This window comes from Pyricularia oryzae, chromosome 1 (genome assembly GCF_000002495.2).
Source record: "Pyricularia oryzae 70-15 chromosome 1, whole genome shotgun sequence".
NCBI classification, from domain to species: domain Eukaryota; kingdom Fungi; phylum Ascomycota; class Sordariomycetes; order Magnaporthales; family Pyriculariaceae; genus Pyricularia; species Pyricularia oryzae.
The window spans coordinates 6539457-6556380 of NC_017844.1; the positions used below are offsets into that span (position 1 = coordinate 6539457).

The following is a 16924-nucleotide window of genomic DNA, read 5'->3' on the forward strand; positions in this document are numbered from 1 at the left end:
TTCAGGGTGCCGAACAGGGGGGGTGCCGAACAGGGGGTACGCAACGTTAGAGCAGCTCAACCTTGCCGGGCACCTGGCTTCACTCACGTCGGTCCGGACTTAGTCAGTAACGGTTTTCTAAATCTTATTGACTAGTGTCGCATGGGCCCAGCCTGTGAAGCCGGCCAAGACGAGTTAAAATTGCATCTTTGCATGAGCCATTAGGTAGAAATTAGAATACGAGCTGGCAACACTATTTTGGTTGTTGAAAATATTGCGGTGTTTATTCCCGGAACAGTACTGTGGTTTTTTTTCATATTAAAAGTGTCTTGCCGTTATTCTTTTGTCAATTGTCATTTCTCCAGGCACACTTTGCTCACACTAAACATCTATTCTTTTACAGTCGTTTAGCAATCTAGCACGAAAGCCAAGTATTTTCTCCTTTACCCCATCACCCTTTGTATACCTCGAGGCTGAGTAGTACACTCTTTCAGACAACAGCCACAATGCACCAGAGCTTATTTATCACTGCCGCCTTGGCTCTTGTCTACGCTAGTACCGCTTCAGCTAGGATTTGCAAGGTGGGCATTTACAGAGCTGCGAAAGACAATAATTGGAGACTTCGAGCTGCAAGGAAAATAAGAATTAGCATGGACGACACGCCTATGCAGTTTCAGTGGGACTATAAAGATGGCGCTTCTAAAGAGGCTACCTATAAAGTTGAGCTTCATTACGAGGGTTGCGAGGCAAAGGTTGTTGGGGATCAGAAACTGCCTGCCTATTTGACTATCAAAGGCACAATATCTGAGGATGTATCGGTGACAGGCCATCCTGAATTTGACGAATAATAGACATGCTGGCCGAAACCATAATCTTTTCACCGAGCGACGAATACAGACACCGATCTAGTACACTGCATATTGGACGGGCATCGTGGAATGAGCAGTGAACAAACGTCAAAGGTAGAGGAAGGATGAGTTGTGAAAGGAAATATGGACACTCAAATATACCATGTAAAAAGTAGCACGAGGGCAGTAAGGCTACGCAAATCATTATTATTAGCTGCAATATAGTGAAAATCTCTCCAAACGTACAGCGTATATAGCAGGCCAAACCTTGCCGGACCATGTGCTTCTCATACGTTGACTGGAATTTGATAATTCGACTCGGCTTTTGGCTGTATATGACAAAAGTCTGACACTATTAAAGGTTTGCTACTGGGTCTAAATATAGAAAATACTGAAATTAATTTGAGAGGTCTTCTCGGTCACCGAGAAGCGTATTTGTCAACCCACGAATCTATCTAATGATGCGAAGAAGCGTCCAAGACATGATTCGAATTAAGATATGAATCATTTCACTCTTAGTCGCGCAGGCTTCTCCCGTCTTTCGCTGCTGTCGTAGCCATTATCCAAGGGTGCTTCGGCTAGATGGTCCAGGTGGCCATGCACAATCAAGCCTGCGCGACATTTATGCCCACGAGCATATACAGCTTTTCCCAGGTTGTCTACCACCTTTACCTGTTGATTTTTGGCGATTACGAGGTCAAAGTCAGATATTCCAAGAGTCGTTCATCTGTCAGAGAAGCCAGTTAGCCGGCGACTTGGTGCTGAAATATGGGTAGTGAACATGGATTCAATTCTTGATTTCCAATGGCCCCTCAAGAATACGCATTGAACTGTTGTTTAGGTCAGACACGGCTGATTATGGCAAAATACAAAAAGTAATACCCACTCGTCGTCAACCACTGCCGACTAGATTGCTTCTTTATCCTGAACAAGAGGAGAACCCTGACGTGGGGTTCAATATGGCCAAACGGATTCCCGCCAATGGGGTTGCCAAGACCCACAATTTGCCTCCCAATCTGGGTATTGACGATCGGGAAACAAGATCCGAGACGGAAATGGCAGGCACAATATTCCGTCGACGGGGGATAAGAGCATGTCGCCCCTGGATCCGAGCCTCCAATCTGAGCCAACCTCGCCTTCACCTCACCCTCACCAAAGCCCTCGCCCGCACGCACCACGTCATGCAGTTCACCACCCTCCTGGCCCTCTGCGGCCTGGCCGGCGCCGCGTCCCTGCAGCGCGTGGCCAACTTTGGCGCCAACCCGGCCAACGTCAAGATGTTCGTCTACGTGCCGGACCGCCTGGCCGCGAACCCGGCCATCGTGGTCGCGGTGCACCACTGCCAGGGCACCGCCAGCTCCTTCTACGGCAGCACCCCGTACGCGCGCCTGGCGGACCAAAAGGGCTTCGTCGTGGTCTACCCCGAGTCGCCGTACCAGGGGACCTGCTTCGACGTGTCGTCGCGCAAGACGCTGACGCACGACGGCGGCGGCGACTCCAACAGCATCGCCAACATGGTCAAGTACGCCATTGCGCAGTACAAGGCGGACGCGAAGAGGGTGCACCTGGTTGGGGCGAGCAGCGGAGCCATGATGGCTGTAAGTTTTTTTGTTTTCTTCTCCTTCTGCCAAGTCAAATGCAACAAAACAAAACACAACTAACAAGACAGAACGTCATGGCCGCAACGTACCCCGAGCTCTTCCAGACCGTGATTGCGCACTCTGGCGTGCCGGCCGGCTGCTTCATGTCGGCGTCGGGCCAGGTCAACGGGTGGAACAGCAGCTGCGCCAACGGCCAGGTGCGGCCGTCGCAGGCGGTGTGGACCAAGATGGCCCGCGACATGTACCCGGGCTACAGCGGGGCGCGGCCGAGGATGATGATCATGCACGGCGGGACCGACACGACGCTGCACTGGAACAACTACGAGGAGGCGCTCAAGCAGTGGCGGGGCGTGCTGGGCGTGGCCGACTCTGCCACCAGGACGCTGCAGAACTCGCCCGAGAGCGGGTACACGACCACGTTTTATGGGGGGGACGGGCAGCTGACGGCAAAGGTCAAGGGGGTGTGGAATCCAAAGTACGGGCACAACATTCCCATCATTGGGGGCGACGACATGGCTTTTATGGGGTTGTGAGTCGCTGAGGTGGAGAAGGTGGTATATATTCTAGTACCACCGTAGAATATTGGTTAGCCGCAATAGCTTGGTTCAAGTCCATCAATCATACTGGGCCGAATGATAGATATCATACAGTCTTGGGTCGCACCATCCAGTGAAAAAACTGCTCTGGTCCCTCGTGCCCAGGCGGCACAGGGATCAGCACATCCTCGAGGATTTCAAAGCCGAAATTCTGGTACAAATACCTCCCCATCCTCGACGCCTCCACCACCGCTTCCACCCCGAGTCTGTCGGCCTCATCCACGCCATACTTCATCAAGATGCTTCCCACACCCCGTCGGTGATGCGCCGGGTCGACAACCATGATGTCGAGGGCTGTTGCCAGCGCAGACTGTCCGTCAGCAAACCAATCCCCATGATGCCAATCCTCACCCAAAGCCTAACTCACAAACAAGATCACCCCCCGAGGCCCTCACGGCATCCCACCGCCTGCGCGTAAACTCCCACCAGAAATAGTCGGAAAGCTCCTTGGCCTTGTCGTCCTTCCAGTAGTCGCCGCTGGGCGCATCCTTGGCCTGCACGTCGGCCGGCTGCCTCTCGTAAACGTCCCACTTGGCAAACCCGAGCAGCTCGCCCGTCTCCGTGTCCGTCACCTTGCACAGGCGCGCCTCGGGCCGCTTGAGCGCGCCGCCCAGCCGCTCCGCGCCCACCCTGCGGCCCTCGGGCGTGTGGTGGTTGGGGAACACGGCCTCGAAGTAGCCGTGCTCCCTGCCAAAGGCGCGAGAGGTGATCTCGAAGCACCGTGGCACGTCGGACGGTTCGCAGAGGCCGAATTGGAGAGGCATTGCTTGTCTGGGGGGGTTGTCTCTGGGCGGAGGGTTGCTTTTTGAGGGGCTTAGAGATTCGAGGGAGTAAGCAAGAAAAAAAAAAAAAAGACCAGACCTGAAAAGTCGATGCAGTAATCAGGGAGGGGTCTGTCTGCTTTTTGTACAACTGCTTGAATGGTTCTAGACGCCCCGCACGTTGCTTTTTGCTGCACCTTTTTTGATATCGACCTATAAAATGGCTGGATTGATGCTTGGCGTTTGCCACCTTTTGTAGGTACGTCCGTTGGGACCGACCATGCGCCTGGTCGATATAGACGCAAGACCCAAATGTCTTGCCGTCAAACAACGCTACGGATCGACAGACCGGGCGAACCTTGTTGCAACGGTGGGACAAGAGCAGCCGACCCTCGTGGGGCCATGTGCTGGTGCCACAAACTGCCCATTCACCCTCGGGCATATCGGAAGAAACCAACAGCGGGCCAGACGGCTTGGTGGCTGCTCATTGGGAGCACACATGGGACGAAGCATTGCGGCCTGCAGACAAATCATCCGGTTAGTTTTTGTAACCGCCGAGCCGAGACAGGCGTCGTTGCGCACGTGTCGTCACCCAAGGTCTAAGCTTATGCGTTTGCTTACGCCTTGCGGTTGACGCATGTCTGGGGCGGCAGTGTCGCGAAGCGTGTAACACGGGTGGGTGCCTATTGTGGGTTGACTTGAGAATTTAGGAGTCTCCTACCTTTTGGGAAGGCTGCCGTTGGGACAGCCCTGCCCGGGTCGCATCGTTGCTGCACCTATCAATGACAGTACCCCAGTTGACACCAAAAATAGCCGTCAAGCCATGGTTTAGTGCAATGCAAACTCGATGGGATGATGTATCGGCCCAGCCCATTGGAACTTGGCGACTCCCGGGCCCGACGTCACACCTCGCCGGGCCCATCCTCCGTCCGGCAGGTCTCGAAGCGCGTCGTCACCAACGTCCTAACCGTGCCGGGACACGGGCGCGTCGCTGTTGCCGACCACAACAGAACGCTCGGCGTATTCTGCGGCACGAGGACGGCAGTTCAACTTGATGCTAAATTGCCGTGGCCCATGCTCGAGCCCTAGCGCCCTGCTGCAAGGGCGTGTGGGTGCAAGTGACTGTTTGCTCAAGGAAGCAGAAGTCATGGCGACTCCCGTGAACCGAGAGCGTTGCAACATGTATTTCAAGCAGCGACAAAAAGGTGGGCAAAGAAAAGTGAAGAGCTATTCGGAAGAGGCTACCCTCAAGCTCGGTACGCAAGGATTCAATCAGATAGCTGTAGCGCTACAACTACGGACTGTTGGTGGAATCGCGAATGCACGCCAGAGATGGCACCACTGATCGGTGAAATCCTTCCGTCGTCCCAAAAAGGTGAACGTCGGGGGGAATCTTGGCATCCACGAACCAAATGTTACGGTTGACTGGACTAAGACACTACAACGGGTTTTTTAATTGATGGAGAATACCAGTGCTAGATAGCCAGCCATCCATATCTATCGCAGCGGCCATGGGATTCGTGCGGGGAATGGCATAGCAAACCATGGAACTCGATTTCGATTCGGTGGAACCAGTAACGTTGCGTACCCCCTGTTCGGCACCCCCCCCTGTTCGGCACCCTGAAAATCTAACAACGAAATGCCTACTTTTATAAACTGATTTAAATATAAAATTATCAACGGACAAAAATACAATCGTTTTCACGCTTCTCCGGTTCATTAACCTCTTCTTCATCAGCTAAAGGTTCCAAATTTTCTATATCATTTTCCTGCAATCCAATAATGTTCTGTTTGTTAACCAAAAGCTCGTTTGGATCCGGAACCACCCTCCTCCTTTTAACCGGCCGTATTGCCTCCAGTTGTGCTTCCAATAAGCTGATTTTTTGCTGGGCGCTAGCCAAAAGGGTATCTTTGGCTTCGAAGCTTTTTTGGACTTTTGCAAATAAAAGACGTGAAGTAGCGTTGGTTTTGTTGGATTGGGAAAGTTTTTGCAGTTGAAGTCGGATATCTCGGGTCGTTTTAGGGGTTTTCCAAATAAGTAAAGACGGGTCGTTAATTTTTTGGGCTGGGCTTTCCGGTGTTTTATCCCTTTGCAAACCGTTGTTTTTATCTTTTATAACGTTGGCGTTGCTATTTTCTAACAAAAAAGGGCTTAAAAGTGGTTTAACCAAGTTTACCGGCCATAACCCCGTTGTACGCCAACCAGATTGAATGGTTTTTGCTATAAATGCTTTTAATCTGGCCTTTCGATAACAAAGTAGGAAATTTCGTTTTCCAATAACTGTTGAACAGCAAAATTGGCTAACAAATCCAAGTTGATGTCGATAAGCTTCTTTTAACGGCCCAAAAACCGATAGATCCAATGGTTGAAGAACGTGTGACGAATGAGGGGGTAAATATAGGAGTTGAATATTATTTTGCAAGCAAAGAAGCATAAATTCGTCCGTTATATGTGATCCATGGCCATCCAAAACTAATAACCGCTTTTCAGGGGTTAAAGGTTGGGTATACGGAATAAACACCTTTTTTAACCATTCGATAGCCGTTTGGTTATTTGTCCACCCGTTTTCGGTTGCATGAAATTGCCAATTATCGAAAGGGCTTAAATCCGTGGGAAACCATTGTTGTTGTACGTTTTTTCCCTTAAATATAACGAGGGGAGGGAGGGCAACGCCCGTAGCCGATATACATTCGATTATAGTCGTCCAACCACGCGTTCCGGGCTCTTTTCGTTGCAACGGCCGGATCCCGTTAAGCCCTAATACTAGGCCATTAGATCCTTTGCCTTCCATTATACCGGTTTCGTCCATATTCCAACGGTTTTCCGGTTTAATAGCGTTAATAACCGGGTTCGTAATATAAAGCCACCAAGATTTAATTACCTCCGTAGTAGCGCCATTAACCCGGGCGTTATCTATTCGACGGGGCCTTTGGGTTTTAAGGATTGGATAACGAGCCAAAAAACGAGTTATCCAACGTTTTCCAAGGCCTTTTGTCTCTCCGGCGGCTTGAAGAATTCGTTCGGCAAAAAAGCGTAATTCTTGATGCGTTGGCGGAAGCCCTAAAGCTGTTTGGGTAAGTACCCAATCAGCCAAATGCTTTTCCTGTTCCGTGGAAAGCCTTTGAAAAGGGCTTTGTGCTTTTTTATAAGGTTGAGAACCTTTAAGTCGACTTTGAAGTGTAGACCTAGGTATTCCCCATTTTCGGGAGGTTTTTGCAATTGGATTGCCATTATTGACGTCGTTAATTGCAGATATAAGCTGTTTTTCAGTATATTGCTTCATTGGAAAATGGAGAATTAAAATCAGAAAAAAGTAAATCCAAAAGTGACAGATTCATCGAGATATTTATAATAGAAGTTGGAGGATAAAAATAAAAGTGTTGTTATTTTTGGGTGCCGAACAGGGGTGGTGCCGAACAGGGGGTACGCAACGTTAACTGTCTGATGGCACATAATCACGATGGATTGATTCTCTTGACGGAATACAAATACTACCTACCGCTCCCACTGTCAGCCAAGCTGATGTCGTAAACTGCCTAGTGCAATGCAATTCGGCAACGGCACATGATGGTCCCAAAGATGCTTCCCGTCCTGGCCGCCATTCTGGCGTGCGTCCGCGCCGACAATCCATTCGTGCAGACCCTCTACTCGACAGATCCTGCCCCGATGGTCTACAACGGCAGCATCTACGTCTTTACCGGCCACGACGAAGACGGCGCGACAACCTACAACATGCGCGATTGGCGTCTGTACTCATCCAAGGACGTCGCCAACTGGCAAGACCACGGGGTCGTGGCCAACCTCGCCACCTTTAGCTGGGCAAACGCCAACGCCTGGGCACCTCAAACCGTAGCCAGGAACGGCAAATTCTACCTGTACGTGCCAATCCGCCGCAGCACGGGTGCCATGGCCATCGGCGTCGCGGTCGCAGACGGCATCGCGGGACCGTACAAGGACGCACTGGGCAGGCCGCTGGTGGAAAACAACGAGATCGACCCGACCGTGTTCATCGACGACGACGGGCAGGCGTACCTCTACTGGGGCAACCCGAATCTCTCTTACGTCCGGCTGAACGCGGACATGATCTCGTACAGCGGAGGCATCAACCGCGTGAGCCTGACCGCGGCTGGCTTCGGCCAGCGGAGCGGCAACGCGCAGCGCCCCACCACCTTTGAGGAAGGCCCCTGGCTTTACAAGCGCGGCGGCACCTACTACATGATCTACGCCGCCAACTGCTGCTCCGAGGACGTCCGCTACTCGACCGGCCCCAGCGCCACCGGCCCGTGGACCTACCGCGGCGTCGTCATGCCCGCGCAGGGCAAGAGTTTCACAAACCACCCGGGCATCGTCGACTTTCTGGGCTCCAGCTACTTCTTCTACCACAACGGCGCCCTCCCCGGCGGGGGCGGCTACCAGCGCTCCGTCGCCGTCGAGAGGTTCGCCTACAACGCCGACGGCACCATCCCCACCATCCAGATGAGCGCCGCCGGCGCCCCGCAGGTCGGCACCCTGAACCCCTACGTGCGCCAGGAGGCCGAGACCATGGCCTTTTCGTCCGGGCTCGGGACGGAACCCTGCAGCGAGGGCGGCATGGCCCTGGCCTACGTCAACGACGGCGACTACGTCAAGGTCAAGGGCGTTGCGTTCGGAGCGGGCGCCCGGGCGTTTCGGGCACGCGTGGCCTCGGCCGGCAGCGGCGGCAGGATCGAGCTCCGCCTGGGCGGCACGTCGGGCACGCTGGTTGGGAGCTGCGCGGTGGGCGGCACGGGAGGGTGGCAGACCTGGACCACCGTGTCGTGCGCGGTGAGCGGCGCCACCGACACCCGGGATCTGTTCCTCCGCTTTGCCGGCAGCGGCTCCGGCAACCTCTTCAACGTCGACTGGTGGCAGTTTGACCCCGCCTCGGGCACTACTCCGCCAGAGACCACCGCGGCCGGCGTCCCTGCCACGACGACTCGGCCGCCGTCCGCGACCGGCAGCCCTCCGGCTCAGTGTGCGGCATTGTACGGACAGTGCGGCGGTGAGGGGTGGGCTGGTGCAAAATGCTGCGCTCAGGGGGCGTGCAAGGTGTCTAACCAATGGTATTCGCAGTGCTTGTGAGGTTTGGGGGCGGGGGGCAATTTTTTGAAATCACGTCAAGTCTCTGGAAATTACCAAAAAAAGAAAAAAAAAATATAAATTATATATTAAGCATATCTCTTACAAGATCTAGTCATCACACTCAAAAACCTCCACATCAACTTCAATATGGAACCTGCATGTGACGCGTATCTCCACTGACGGCAGGGGGAGCATCTTTCCATTCTCATCGAAACCACGGAAGCGACTGTCCGACTCCTCGGGTTTGTGTCGTCTCACAAACATCAAATCATTTATCGCACGCACGCGCTCGACGGCGACATCTCTGGACGGCTTGTCGCTCCACGCCATGGGCTTAATTTCATAGCCGTAGCCCACGGGGGTATTTCCGGGCGTCCCCCGCAGACCGCAGTCCTCGGTCACCCCGACGCTGATCCGCGTGACGCCGTGCTTCACCGTGCCGCTGCCGCCCGGGTAGGTCGCGAATCTGGCGGCAGAAGGTCCCTTGACCCCCTCGCTCTTCTTGTACATGACGCCCAAGCACGCGTCTGGAGCGCCGTGGCCGTTTGTGGGGCGCAGCTTCGCGCCAAGGGTCGGGCCGGCCATGTACATGGCGGCAATGGCCAGGGCGGATGTGAACTTCATCGTGGCTGGTTGGTTTGGAGTAGATTTTGATATATCTTATCTATAAAAGTAGTAGCTTGCGTGATCAAATGAATGTGAGATAGCGAACGTGATTTGACTGAGGAGCCAAGATATGGTTGATGTGGTGATGAGTGCTGGATTTTGTAGAGATTCGGGCGGAATGGTCTTGGTTTTTATATTAATCGCCAGTCCACTACAACTTCACAAAAGTTTACATTACTATCGATTCCCTAGCGTCTGTACTGACTCCAAGAGTCCAACAATAGCGACGGCCTGCCCGGCGTGGAATGTTTTGTCGCTGAAAAAAAGTACAACATGATGTAAAAGCCATCTAGGGCAAGGGAAAGCCTATCATCTAGGCCAGCACGACTAATGTGGCACGATAAAAATAAACCAGCCATTAAACAACATTCTGTGGCACGAGTAATACCGTGCTTGTCTTGACTTGGCTACCACGTGTACGCAGACTTGTCAATCATGCTGGAAAGCCGTGTACAACTTTCAACTACGTATACATGGACGCTCTGTAAGACTGTAACTGAATCATCGTGTTGAACGCCCGTCATGTTGATAAGCAAGGTCTGGGCAAGGTAACCAGTAACTGTAGAGGGCTGCATTTACCAAAGTCACTGGCATTAGTCAGTGATGGGAGCTCTCGTTTTTGACAGGTTTTTTTTTTTTTTTAGTGCAACAGGTAAGCAAATATTCTTGGCCACGGTTGAGATTCCATCGCTGAACAACCCACCCATGTCAGACCGTCGGTTGGACCCTGTCGGACCTGTCGGACCTGTCGGACCTGTCTGCTTCTGCTCTGCTCCTACAATTGCATCCATTTCGACGTTTCCTCCGATGCAGCAATTCAATTCAAGGGGGTCAAGAGGATCAAATCATCAAATGGACGGTCGTTCTGTGCCTTGCGCCTAACGTTCCGCTCTTTGTGTTTCGAGGCGGAATTTCCTGGTTCGAATCGACCAGCTGAAAAGTCTCAGAGTGCCAAACTGACCATGACCTATGCTTTTTATGCAAGCATTGGAGGGATAGTCCGCATTTGGAAAAGGTCCAGAGTCTACAGAAATGCAACAAAATAAACACCGACCCAGCGAGAAAAAAATACCCAGGAACCACCTGCCGGGAAACCGAATCAACACCACCCGTTGAATTACACAAAAATTGCTCTCTCTAGCCGCCAAGGGCCCACACTGCTATTAACCCATAGTCTCAGCGCTCAGAGTAGAGGCTTTTTGGCCAATTAAATCGTCCAAAAAAAAACGCTCGTTCTAATCTGAGGACAATTTGTCAATTTTCGCCGTACATGGAGGAATGATGCACAATGTACGCATTTTGCACGCACCGCATAGGCAAAAGGTTATACACTTAAATTATTATTTATTTTTAAATACTTAAATAATAAATAGAGTAAAATTGCAAAAGTGCAGCATAAACAGCGTAATACAGCCCAAGTTTGGGATTTTTAACCATTTTTATCTTATTTCTTACTTAATATATTCGCCGTCATGTTGGTTATTTTATTTAGTTTCTACTTGTTTTTATAATTTGATTATTCATAAATATATATACGGCAAATTTGGAATTCCTATCTTGTATTATTATTTAAATTTTCTCGTATATTTATAACTTTTGTTTGCTTTCTATCATTACTTATTTAAAAATGTTTTGCCAGAAATACAAAAGATTTTAAATATTCTATTTAATTTTTATTTTTATAAATTATAAGTTAATATTCTAATACTTTTATATAATTTTATATACGGTATTTCAATTGTAATTATTAACTTACTATTTTAATTTATATATTAACAAAAATAATATTATTTAAAATAATTTTACAAGATTAGTTTCGCGTGTTTAAATACAACGTCCAATTATTTGCATTTTGCTTTTAAGACTATTAAAATTGGTAAAATAATTAACACGTTTCGATTATAAATTTTATAAATTGTTTATTTAATCCTATATATCATGATATTATTCCCAAAATTCAAGTTTGTATTACCCCCAAGTGCAAAAATTTCCAGTTTCATAGAAAAATACAACAATTATAAAATTAACGTTGGGCTCCACATCTCCGACCCCCCTAAAGTCCGGCCCCCTTGAAAAATGTAACGACGAAATACCCCTTTTATAAACCGATTTAAATGTAAACCTATCAACGCACAATAATACAATCATTGTCAGGCTCTCCCGGTTCGCTAACCTCTTCTCCATCGTTCAAAGCTTCTAAACAGTCCCTATTATTTTCCTGTGCTTCATAAACGTTTTTTTTGCTGACCAAAAGCTCGTTGGGATCCGGAATCACCCTTTTCCTTTTGACCGGCCGTACCGCCTCCAATTTTGCTTTTAACAAACTGATTTTTTGCTGAGCTTCAGCCAATAAGATATCCTTGGTTTCGAAGCTTTTTTGGACTTTTGCAAACAAAAGCCGTGAAGTGGCGTTACTTTTTTCGGACCGGGAAATTTCCTGTAGTTGAAGTCGAATATCTCGGGTCGTTTTAGGGGTTTTCCAAATAAGTAAAGACTGGTCGTTAATTTTTTGGGTTGGATTTTCCGGTGTTTTATCCCTTTGGAAGCCGTTATTTTTACCTTTTTCGACGTTGGCGTTGCTATTTTCTAATAAAAAAGGGTTTAAAAGTGGTTTTGCCAAGTTCACCGGCCATAACCCCGTCGTACGCCAACCAGATTGAATGGTTTTTGCTATAAATGCTTTTGATCTGGCTTTTCGATAGCAAAGTAGAAAGTTTCGTTTCCCAACAACCGTTGAACAGCAAAACTGGTTTACAAATCCCAGGTGACGTCGATAAGCTTCCTTTAACGGCCCAAAAACCGATAAATCCAACGGTTGAAGAACGTGTGACGAATGAGGGGGTAAATATAGGAGTTGAATATTGTTTTGCAAGCAAAGAAGCATAAATTCGTCCGTTATATGTGATCCATGGCCATCCAGAACTAATAACCGCTTTTCAGGGGTTAAAGGTTGGGTATACGGAATAAACACCTTTTTTAACCATTCGATACCTGTTTCATTATTTGTCCACCCGTTTTCGGTTGCATGAAATTGCCAGGTATCGAAAGGACTTAAATCAGCTGGAAACCATTGTTGCTGTACGTTTTTCCCCTTAAATATAACGAGGGGAGGTATAACAGCCCCCGTAGCTGATACACATTCGATTATGCTCGTCCAACCCCGCGTTCCAGGCTCTTTTCGCTGTAATGGCCGGATTTTATTACGCCCTAACACCAGGCCATTAGATCCTTTGCCTTCCATTATACCTGTTTCGTCCATATTCCAACGGTTGGCCGGTTTTATAGTATCGACAACGGGATTTTTCAAATAGGACCACCAAGATTTAATTACCTCGGTTGTAGCCCCATTAACCCGGGCATTTTCTATTCGCCGGGGTCTTTGGGTTTTCAAAATTGGATATCGGGCTATAAAACGGCTAACCCAATGTTTCCCAAGGCTTTTTCTTTCTCCGGCGGCCTGAAGAATTCGTTCCGCAAAATAGCGTAGTTCTTGATGCGTTGGCGGAAGGCCTAACGCGGCCTGCGCAAGTACCCAATCTGCCAAACAGGTTTCCTGCTCCTGTGAAAGCCTTTGACAAAATCTTTTCGCTTGTTGAATTGACTGGGCCCCCTTTAAACGATCGTGAAGGGTACTCCGAGGAATACCCCATTTTTGCGAGGTTTTGTGAACTGATTTGCCATTTCTTATGTCAGAAATGGCAGCAAGAAGCTGATTTTCAGTGTACTGTTTCATTGGAAGGTTTGGAGCAAGAATCTTCAAAAATCAAGTTCTAAAGTGAAAAATTCGTCTAGATATTTATAAAATAAAACAAAGGGTTGACGTGGCTGAGTAGATATTTTTAGGGGCCGGACTTTAGGGGGGTCGGAGATGTGGAGCTCAACGTTAAATAAAGAATTATAATTTTAACGAAATCCAACCTTTATGTAAAAATGAAAGGAGGTCTAAATCCAATTCGACCATTTTGCGTATTAAATTCAAATCAAATCCTTGTTAATAATTTCGTTTAGTATTACATCCAGCTTGCAAACCGTATATTTGTATGGTTTTTGTTTAATTTATTACAAGGGCGTGGAATTTTGAAAATAGCGAATTTACCCCCTCTATTCAACTTCGCCTGTCGTAAATCATATTCTCGTCTTTTATGTACAGAAACCCGTTACCCAAGCATGACCATTCCCCTCCCGTGCAATGCAAAATGCTACCTATCCAGTCATACAAGCCCAACGTAATGCTTCCTCCAAATCTTTTCCTTGTCCTCGTAATCGCATCGATCCTTGCCTAGTCTGGACCCCCTCCTCTCCCCCTTTCCGCTCGCAGTCAGGCGCTCCCGGTCCATGACCACCTCTAGCACCCGCCAGTCAAACACTTCGGCCATGCTCGCCCTGCCGTACTTTTCATGCCGCTCCTTGCGCCGCATCTCAATCTTCATCAAAAAGTCTTGCGTGGCTTCCCTGCGCCGGCCGTCGACAATGATCATCTTTTTGGTGGTCCTCGGGCGTTCTTGTCTGGAGCGAGCGGCGGCGATGGTGGCATCCTCTGCTTCCAGGAACCGATTCCATGCTGCTACATCCGTCTCAAAGCTGTGTACGCCGTGTCCGCCGAGGAGGTCATCGGTCACCCAGGGGAAGTTGGCGACGCAGGGAGATAGGAGGAACAGCCAGCCCTTGAAAGCGCAATCTTTGCCGTGGTATTTACATTTCCCAGCTTTGTTGGTCCGTACGTCCTTGTCCGGTGCACTTGATAGTCCGACAGAGTCAACTGGAAATGAAGACATGACCGGATCACTGGCGCCAACCTTTTCCTTTACCTGAGCGTTGGCATCCTCAGGACAGCGCACGTCCTCGACCGGCCGGTCAGATGTTGCAGACGTATTGCTGCAGGTATTCAAGTCTATCTGTTCAAGGCGACGCTTGGGAGCACGAGCATCTGGGACTGTACTGCTGCGCTTGAGTGAAGCCTTTGGTGACATGGTCAGGTCCATGACGGATGGAGTCTCAAGATTGCATGTCGCCGCCCGTCTAAGCATCTGCTTGGGAGAGTCGCAGGTGGGAACATGTCGAGTGATCGGTGCACAGCAACCCGAGTCGACGCTTTCCTGAGATGTCTGACGTGTCTCTGACTCTTGGCTGATTCCCGTGACTCTACCAGGATCCGCATTCTCCAGTCTGGCGATCCAATCTTGAAGCTCTTGACTGTCGTCAGGTTGGGAAGAATTCAACTCCTTCTTGGCCATTTCCTGAAGTTCATCAAGACTGACAGCATCGCGCCAGGTGCGGTCGCAGTGAATCTTGCTGACCATTGGGAACCGCATGGTGTAATGCTTTGCGAGGTTGGCCTCTCGAGTAAAGGAGAAGCAGCGAAGGTCAAAAACGGGCGGCTCGGGAAAGATGATGGACGGACGCTTGCCGTTGTCAATGCCACGTTCAAAGTGAAGAAGCGGTGCAGAGTCCGGAGCTTCTTCTGCCAAGGCGTAGTCGGGGCTCACGTATTTTGCAAAATACTCCATCTGAGTGTTGTTGAGCTCCACAACGTTGACAACAGTAAAGCGTGGACGTTCCATCTGCTGTAGCTTGTCCGTGTTCAAGCAGCCGACGTAAAAGTGTGTCCATCTGAGGTTAGGCACGTCGTAGTCCTTGGCCTTGACGGGGTCATATCTGGCGCCGACAATGGCAAAATCTCCAACATCGCCAAAATTGCCAATGTACTCCTTCTTGAGTTTGATGGCGCAGCAGTAGTAAGACTTGCGCACGTCTCCAAAGTCAAAATAAGGATCGTCAGCCTTGAGGACCAAGCCTTCTTGGTGTGATGTGATGCACTGAGCAAACATGTGTCGTAGATCCGAGGCTGCATGGCCGTTTTGATCAAAGTCGATGACTTTACGTTCGACGATGATAGCCACGCCTGGACTGCATGACACGAGCTGCTTGAGCCGCTTGAACCTCTCAGAGTGTCGCACCCCCAGCAGAGACTCGTCGTCTATCATCAGCGCGTCGTAGTAGACAATCATCAGTCGTTCCCAGGGATGAGCCTGCGAGTCATCATCAGATCTGTGAAAGTATGTCCCGGCTCGCGAGACGTGCTTCCGGATCTTTTCAAACGGAAGAATCTTGCCCTCCTTTTCGCTGTAGACTACAAGCTCTCCTTCAAGAATTCATCCTGTTTTGATGCGACAGGGCTCTATCCCACCAATCTTCAAAGATGTTCTGATTGCAGGATGCAGGTTGACGCGGTCCATCGTGCTGTCCTTGCCGCTTTTGGAAAATATCTGTATGCAGTTGGGGCCTTTGGAGATATCGACATGGATTTGACAGTATTCGCCGTCCATCTTCTTTTCGATGCTCATCCGTCCACGGCCCATTTGCATACAATGCTTGATGCTGCGTGCCTTGATCCAGTCTTGTCTGCCTACTTTGACGCCAAGGATTGGCTTGAAGCGGGCTGCCAGGTTTGCAATCATAGTGCCGGTAGTGTCGTCATAAGTCGTCACTCCCCTTGCGCCACGTTGCTGCATGCGACTGATGGCGGTAGGGAGGTCATCGTATATTTTGAGGAGTACAGGGAGGAGAGGATCGACACCCTTTAGAATGTGACTTGGGCTCAGGTCCACAGGTGAGTAGTCTTTGAGGACCAAGCGAGTAAGCCATTTGGCTTGATTGGGTTCCAGGCGGTTGTAAAGTTGCTGTAACCGGAGATGACACTCGTCAGTCCTACCAGAAAACGCTACAGATGATTGTACTTTTGGTGAGCTGAAGCGAGATCGAGCAGCAATGTGGTGGAGTATCTCGTCGACTTCTTCGACAGTTACCAGCGGGGCCGTGCACGTGTTGGGCGTATCGTTGAGAACATCCCGTACGCACTCTGCAAAATCCTTTCCGCTGCCTGGCTGCTGCCAGGCTTCTAGCTGCAAGACGCGAGTGCGTCCAAGATGATGAGCTCGTGCTACTATGCTTGTAAGTCTCTTGATCTGGATAGAATAGACTCGATCTGGACGTTTTGTGGGTAGGAGTGTAGAAACGAGGGCGGAAAGGTCGACATTGTCGGCGATTCGCCTCTTGTGACTTGCGAACCATTCCTTGATGAATTGATGGTTCGTCTTTGGTCCGCATTGTTTCGCATTGTCTTCGCACCGCTGCAAAAGGTTACACACGTATGCGAACGGGAAACCCGAGGGTGAAGGCATTGTTGATGCATGAGTAGATGAGGACGGAAGAGTGGTGATCAGGTCAGATACGTGTCAAAAGAGAATGAAGATAAGAAGATTAGGCAACAATGACCGCCAGCGGTGAGACAAAGAAGTGGTGATGCTTCAATGCCAGACGCGTTCTTGGACGTGACAGGTTGATTGGTGGGGTAACCGAGCGCGTGAGCACG

General features: G+C 49.8%; 7 protein-coding genes across 7 annotated transcripts; 4 read left to right on the top strand and 3 right to left on the bottom strand.

Annotated features, from left to right (window-relative positions):
• Window positions 1-485: 485 nt before the first annotated feature.
• Window positions 486-827, top strand: MGG_16475 (uncharacterized protein; the record flags this gene model as incomplete). The annotated part of the gene is made up of 1 exon (XM_003710666.1): window positions 486-827. The coding sequence occupies one exon, from the start codon at window positions 486-488 to the stop codon at window positions 825-827; it is 342 nt and encodes a 113-aa protein (XP_003710714.1).
• A 959-nt stretch (window positions 828-1786) lies between these two features.
• MGG_10618 (acetyl xylan esterase) lies at window positions 1787-2961 on the top strand (the record flags this gene model as incomplete). Its single annotated transcript, XM_003710667.1, has 2 exons — window positions 1787-2425; window positions 2497-2961. The coding sequence occupies 2 exons, from the start codon at window positions 1787-1789 to the stop codon at window positions 2959-2961; spliced, it is 1104 nt and encodes a 367-aa protein (XP_003710715.1).
• Window positions 2962-3017: 56 nt separating this feature from the next.
• MGG_10619 (uncharacterized protein) lies at window positions 3018-3853 on the bottom strand. The gene is made up of 2 exons (XM_003710668.1): window positions 3392-3853; window positions 3018-3318 (listed from the first exon to the last, which is right to left on the bottom strand). Exons 1-2 carry the CDS (start codon window positions 3786-3788, stop codon window positions 3071-3073), a joined length of 645 nt encoding a protein of 214 aa, XP_003710716.1. The 5' UTR covers window positions 3789-3853; the 3' UTR covers window positions 3018-3070.
• Window positions 3854-4097: 244 nt separating this feature from the next.
• MGG_15172 (uncharacterized protein) lies at window positions 4098-4874 on the top strand (the record flags this gene model as incomplete). Its single annotated transcript, XM_003710669.1, has 2 exons — window positions 4098-4322; window positions 4599-4874. The coding sequence occupies 2 exons, from the start codon at window positions 4098-4100 to the stop codon at window positions 4872-4874; spliced, it is 501 nt and encodes a 166-aa protein (XP_003710717.1).
• Window positions 4875-7304: 2430 nt separating this feature from the next.
• Window positions 7305-8886, top strand: MGG_10621 (xylosidase/arabinosidase; the record flags this gene model as incomplete). The annotated part of the gene is made up of 1 exon (XM_003710670.1): window positions 7305-8886. The coding sequence occupies exon 1, from the start codon at window positions 7351-7353 to the stop codon at window positions 8884-8886; it is 1536 nt and encodes a 511-aa protein (XP_003710718.1). The 5' UTR covers window positions 7305-7350.
• A 108-nt stretch (window positions 8887-8994) lies between these two features.
• Window positions 8995-9510, bottom strand: MGG_16476 (uncharacterized protein; the record flags this gene model as incomplete). Its single annotated transcript, XM_003710671.1, has 1 exon — window positions 8995-9510. The coding sequence occupies one exon, from the start codon at window positions 9508-9510 to the stop codon at window positions 8995-8997; it is 516 nt and encodes a 171-aa protein (XP_003710719.1).
• Window positions 9511-13763: 4253 nt separating this feature from the next.
• Window positions 13764-16733, bottom strand: MGG_10627 (ATP-dependent DNA ligase domain-containing protein; the record flags this gene model as incomplete). The annotated part of the gene is made up of 2 exons (XM_003710672.1): window positions 13764-15682; window positions 15740-16733. 2 exons carry the CDS (start codon window positions 16731-16733, stop codon window positions 13764-13766), a joined length of 2913 nt encoding a protein of 970 aa, XP_003710720.1.
• Between the last annotated feature and the right edge of the window lie 191 nt (window positions 16734-16924).

What these genes read in the sequence shown, in the direction of transcription:
- MGG_10619 (XM_003710668.1), bottom strand. Translation starts at nt 3,788, where the DNA reads ATGCCTCTCCAATTCGGCCTCTGCGAACCGTCCGACGTGCCACGGTGC. An exon ending in CTCGGGGGGTGATCTTGTTT is followed by an intron (nt 3,319 to 3,391) that starts GTGAGTTAGGCT and finishes CGCTGGCAACAG; the next exon opens with CCCTCGACATCATGGTTGTC.